Genomic DNA, 5,775 nt, shown 5'->3' with positions numbered 1-5,775 from the left:
ATCTCTCTCTTTCTCTCTCTATCTCTTTCTCTCTCTCTCTCTTTCTCTCTCTCTCTCTCACACACACACACTAATGCCACAGTTCACAGACACCATACTGCATTCATGTTATCATTGTACCAGCACTGATCTTGCATTGTATCTGCTTGATTTGTCAAACATTTTACTGAGTGTAGCAGGTGCAATTTCTATGACACCAACACTAAAATGTTCCTTCAGTCATACTTTAACTTCTCTCAACATTTTCCCAAAAGTCATCAACCTCTCTCCTATTCTCCCTCTCAAGTGCGGTGGGTTCTAGTCTTGCCTAGGGCATGATAGCTTATCTTGTATTGGTGCCATAAAAAGTACATCTGCTACACCCTATAAAATGGTTTGGCCCTCGTGCCGGTGACACGTGAAAGCACCCACTACACTCTCTGAGTGGTTGGCATTAGGAAGGGCATCCAGCTGTAGAAACTCTGCCAGACCAGATTGGAGCCTGGTGCAGCCTTCTGGCTTGCCAGTCCTCTGTCAAATCGTCCAACCCATGCTATCATGGAAAGCGGACGTTAAATGATGATGATGATGATGATGATATATGTGAAGGGGTATGTGATGACATGATTTTCAACGTATGTATTTGTTTATATATATGTGTATATATGTCTGTATGTGTGTATGTATTTGCATCTGTATATGTGTGTTCATGTGTGAGTTTTCATTTAATACTCTGTCTTTATATTTTTCTATTTCAGTTTTTATCAAGAGGTGGTAAAAATACTCTAGCTTCTCTCTACAACAAATATTTGGCATCAAAAGGCAAATATATGGAAGTTACAGTAAGAATTCCTATTGCTATATTTCCAAATTTTCCAGTATTTCTCCATTATCAAGATGATTAAATAAGTGTTTAGATAGTAGACCAAGATAACTGGAGTCTGTTTATGATCATAATGATAATTCCCTAAATCTATTAAAATATCGGATGACTTCTATTTTTTAAGGGCAAGTCATTTTAGTAGAGGCCCTTTTTACTCCAGCTCTACCTATGATTTGATTTGACATCAGCAAAGCAGTATCACAGAATATTAATAAATTGCCAAGTCATGAAGGGAACTCTATTTCCTTCAAATTGCACCCTCTTGTCTTAAGGAGTAGGGAAGGACAAATAGTAAAATGTGGACCTAGATATATTGTATCTGAAAAAAAAAAAATGAGAAAGAAAGAAAAATATACTGGATGATCACAATTCTAATGCATTTTGACTATAGTCTACTTAATGAAAGCTGACCTGGGGCTAAGCAACAACATTTGTATCATTTACATATTCGACAACAGCAAATTATCAGCTTGCTGAGTCCTTTAACTGCTGTAGGGAATTGGTAGCATTAGATAAAATGTTTTGCAGTATTTGTTCATGCTCATTGTTTGGAGTTCAAATCTTGCTGAGGTCAGTTTCACCTTTCATCATTTAGGGATTGAAAGTACAAAGTACCAGTCCAGGGTGTTGAGGTGACAGAATTTTTAGGGCATTGGACAAAATGCTTTGTGTTATTTCTATTTTTAACTCTCCAAACAAGCAGTTTAGTGTAGCAAACTTGTCTGGGTCTAGCGGACAATGTGGTGTCTTATAAAAACAGTACCCAAAGGAAGACAATAAGAAACCCATGAAAATTCCATGACAAGTACATAGTACTTGTCATGGAGATCAACAGTTGATGTTGTAAGAATACTTACTGTATGCATTGGCTAAAACACTTGAGCCTTTTAGCATTTAAACTGGCCATTTCAGGCCCAAATATTCTACCAGTTTTATGTTCAAAATGGCCAAATCCAGCCTTTCTCTCCTATCCTACAATGTCATTCTGAAAATAAAAATCACATCATTGAAATCAAAGCTACAGGATAATGCTTGATAGTTCAAAACTATATGAATAAATAATGGTTACATTTGACTGGGTGATCTGAATGCTAAAGGGCTAAGCATTTCAAGTGTTTTAAACAGTTGTAACATTGTAAAACTGGTGAATTTTATTAGATTACACTATGGAATTTAGCCATTTTCTGTAAATGTAATAAGTCAGAGAGGAATTGTTACTTCTGATCATAACATGATATCAAATTTAGATAAATTTATTTATCTAGTATTTAGAATAAGCATTTATACCTTTTTGTAGTTTTTAATTTAATTCTTTTTTCTTTTTCTCTCCCTCTCTCTTACTTTGTACTTCATCACTCTCTCACACTTTATCCCTTGCTGTCTCTCTCACTTTGTTGTCTTCCCTCTCTGCTCTCCTCTTATATACATACATATGCATATGCATGTCGATATATATATATATATATATACTTTATTTAAAAGCAGCAGAAATATAACAAAAAACTGTTACTCGGAGTTTCACATTCCCGTTCATCAGATGAACGGGAATGTGAAACTCTGAGTAAAAGTTTTTTCTTATGTTTCTGCTGCATTTAAATAAAGCATATTACTCGACCTCTGGTATTTGAGTACTCTTTTTTTCCACCTTGTTGCACATTTATGTTTACTCCGGTATATATATATATGCATGCATATATAATTACAGTCTCCAAAGAAGAAGAAACAAAAAATAACAAAAACAAAATCTACTAAAGAAGCAACTTCAGTTGAGTTGACAGAAATGGAGCCAGAAGACATAGCTTCAAGGTTAAACACTGAAGAGGTATCTAACATCTTTTTTTTTTTTTTTTTTTTTTTTTTTTTTGTCACTTATTAATTTAATTAATATTTATTTATTGACTGGTCCCCTTTTGCTGTCAAAGTGGTAAGTACTACCTGTTGAAAAAAACTATATGTAATTAAGATGTGTTATTTTGATTCAGAGGAAATAATAAATACTTTGTTGTTATGAAATAAGAAGGACATTGCTGATTTGTTGAAGTGCTGTGCTGCTCAAAATGTTAGATATACATCTCCTATTGACCATTTATATTTTTATATTTTTTTACTTTTACTCCTACTAACACAGATCCACAACAAGTCTCCTAACAAGCTGACAAGGGAGCAGCCAATACTTGTTGTGTAAGAAATAGCAACAAAATTCTTTAAAATGATACTTCACTGTCTTTAAAATGGTGATATCTAAGACAAAACTGACTAATGTAGTATTAACTAGATAACTGATGCTTAGAAACGAAATGTGAGGTCATTACCAGAACACTTTTTGATCATATATCTGTTCCTCCAGGGCTGATCTGTGACTGATCTTCAAATTCTAGTGAATATATTTTAAAAACTACACTGTTGTATATCTTGTCTTTCCATTTTGCAACTAAACATATTAAACATTGATCTAATTTTGACTTTGTAGGAAATCAACGAGGAAGAGAATTTCAGGTGTTCTTCTCAGGATGCTTACTATGGAATCCTTTCACAACCAGCTGTCATAATCCATCCAATCCATGGCGGCTCTGATTCTCTTGGATTGCAGCGTACTCTCTGGGAGATAAACCCACATTATGTAATCCTGTATGATTCCTGCATGAAGTTTGTGAGAGAACTGGAGGCAAGTCCTTTTAAAGTCCTATGTCTCCAATAAATTCTTATTATTACTGAACTGGGTATAAGACTGAGGGTTTAAGGAGTTCAAACTATATCTAAGATATGATCACTTAAGATACCTGATTGTGATCTCAGAAGGGATTATGAGGCTAAACATTTTTTTTTTTTAAATTTATTGTCAGAAAGGCAGTGCCCATCTCTTTTTTTTTTAAATTTATTTAGGACCCCCTGGTGGGAGGAAAGAAGAAGGGATTCTCAACTCGGTGACCTAGTGCTTGCAACCCAGTACTTGCAACATAATGAACTCTATTAAGGCATTCAAAAACTAAGTGGTGGATTTGACTGTTGACAACTAAGCATCTTAGCCACAGACACACCACTGTGCTATTGGATTAAACCATCACTCTTCCCTCCCTAACAGATTATCTAGTACTTTGTCATCTCATGGAAAAAGTAGACTAATGTGGAGTAGAGGTCTAAGAGGGTAAATTATGGTCATATGAAGTGGCCATTCTCAAAATAGATGAAAAAAGATCAACCTAAGATAGTCAAACCTGAGAAGTAATTTTGTCAGAACTGAGTGCATTGGATTTAACAAAAGTCAAAACAAGACTGAAAATTTGGAAGGTTTTTATGTAGTGCACTAACTAGTGATTGCATGAAGCTGAATGGTTTTTTGATACTATACTTGGACAACTAATGCCAACATGCAAAACAGATAAAAATGATTGGTGTAAAACTGATAATGGTGATAGAGATGCTGATAATCATCATGAAAAGACAGATGCTAAAATATAATTGATGTTGATAACCTTAAAAATATAAAACACTTTGAAACCACACGCACTTGATTGATCATTATTGTTATCATAGCTGATATTTGCATCTGCTGTTTTATGCTGGCATGGATTAGATAAGTCATCACTTACTAAGTCAGTTCTTATTTTGCATTACTGCTCTCTTAGAATGGTTGGAGATCACATTTTGTTTTTGTATGTTCTGTTTTTGGCATGTTTTCTGCAACTGAGTATTTTTCTTATTGCCAACCATTTTACTGTGTAGTGGGTGTATTTTATCATAGCACCAACATTAGATGGGTTATCATGTCATTTGCTTGCCTGACGATTTCGCTTATGATATATAATTCAGTTTATCCACATCTCTCTTGAATAAGTTTTTCTTCTCTTTATTAAAATATTCATGTTTTTCTCTTTCATTCAACAGGTCTATCATGCTACAAGGCCACATGTTCCTTTACGGGTCTACTTCTTAATATACAGCAATTCTGTTGAAGAACAACAGTATCTAACTACTCTTCGTAAAGAAAAAGAAGCCTTTGAGTTCCTTATCAAAGAAAAGGCTGTAAGTAGTCATCATTATTTCTTCCACTTGTTTATTTATTATTAAATGTATTGTTATTGTTATCATAATGGCAATGGATAGCAAACCTGTCAGAGTAACAAGAAAATTGCCTTAGTTATCTCCCGTCTCATTCCAAATTCAAATTTTGCCTTTACCTTTTGGTGCAAATTAAGTAAGTACTAATTTGGAGTTGGTTTGATTGGTTCTGTTCCTTCTCTAACATCTGTATTCGCTTGTAAAAGCAAAGACTTTTATTATTTTGAAGGTGACGAGCTGGCAGACATGTTAACTTGTGATGCTTAACGGTATATCTTCCACCTCTTTATGTTCAGAGTTCAAATTCTACAAGATTGACTCTACATTTCATCCTTTTGGCATCTATAAAATAAGTACCTGTTCAGCACTAGGATCAATATAATCAACTCACCCTTCTCCTTAACTTTTCTGACTCTGTACCAAAGTCTGAGACCATTATTATTAAATAAAAGGACAGTGAGCTGCGTAAGTCATTTGTGTCGGAATAAGTACCTGGTAATATATTGTTCTAGTTTACTCTTTTACTTGTTTCAGTCATTTGACTGCGGCCATGCTGGAGCACCACCTTTAGTCGAGCACATCGACCCCAGGACTTATTCTTTGGAAGCCTAGTACTTATTCTATCGATATCTTTTGCCGAACCGCTAAGTTACAGGGACGTAAACACACCAGCATCGGTTGTCAAGCGATGTTGGGGAGACATACATACATACATATATATATATATATATATATATACACACATACACACAATAAAGACTGTAAGCAAACAGGAAACAACTTCTATCTCATTCCAGGGTGAAAAACTAGAGGTAGTCGATAGCTTCCGCTATCTGGGCGACCAAGTTAGTAGT

General features: G+C 34.7%; 1 protein-coding gene across 1 annotated transcript in view; it reads left to right on the top strand.

Annotated features, from left to right (window-relative positions):
* Positions 1-5,775, top strand: part of LOC106870199 (DNA repair endonuclease XPF) — a 45,891-nt gene that overhangs the window by 17,275 nt on the left and 22,841 nt on the right. The window contains exons 13-16 of the mRNA XM_014916203.2: positions 738-821; positions 2,568-2,684; positions 3,333-3,527; positions 4,748-4,885. Of these exons, the coding sequence (XP_014771689.1) occupies positions 738-821; positions 2,568-2,684; positions 3,333-3,527; positions 4,748-4,885 (534 nt within the window). The remainder of the gene's footprint in view (positions 1-737; positions 822-2,567; positions 2,685-3,332; positions 3,528-4,747; positions 4,886-5,775) is intronic.

The sequence above is a fragment of the Octopus bimaculoides genome, chromosome 4, assembly GCF_001194135.2.
Source record: "Octopus bimaculoides isolate UCB-OBI-ISO-001 chromosome 4, ASM119413v2, whole genome shotgun sequence".
Taxonomy (NCBI): Eukaryota; Metazoa; Mollusca; class Cephalopoda; order Octopoda; family Octopodidae; genus Octopus; species Octopus bimaculoides.
Note: the sequence above shows the minus strand (reverse complement) of the source record. Positions and strands in the feature narration are given on the sequence as shown.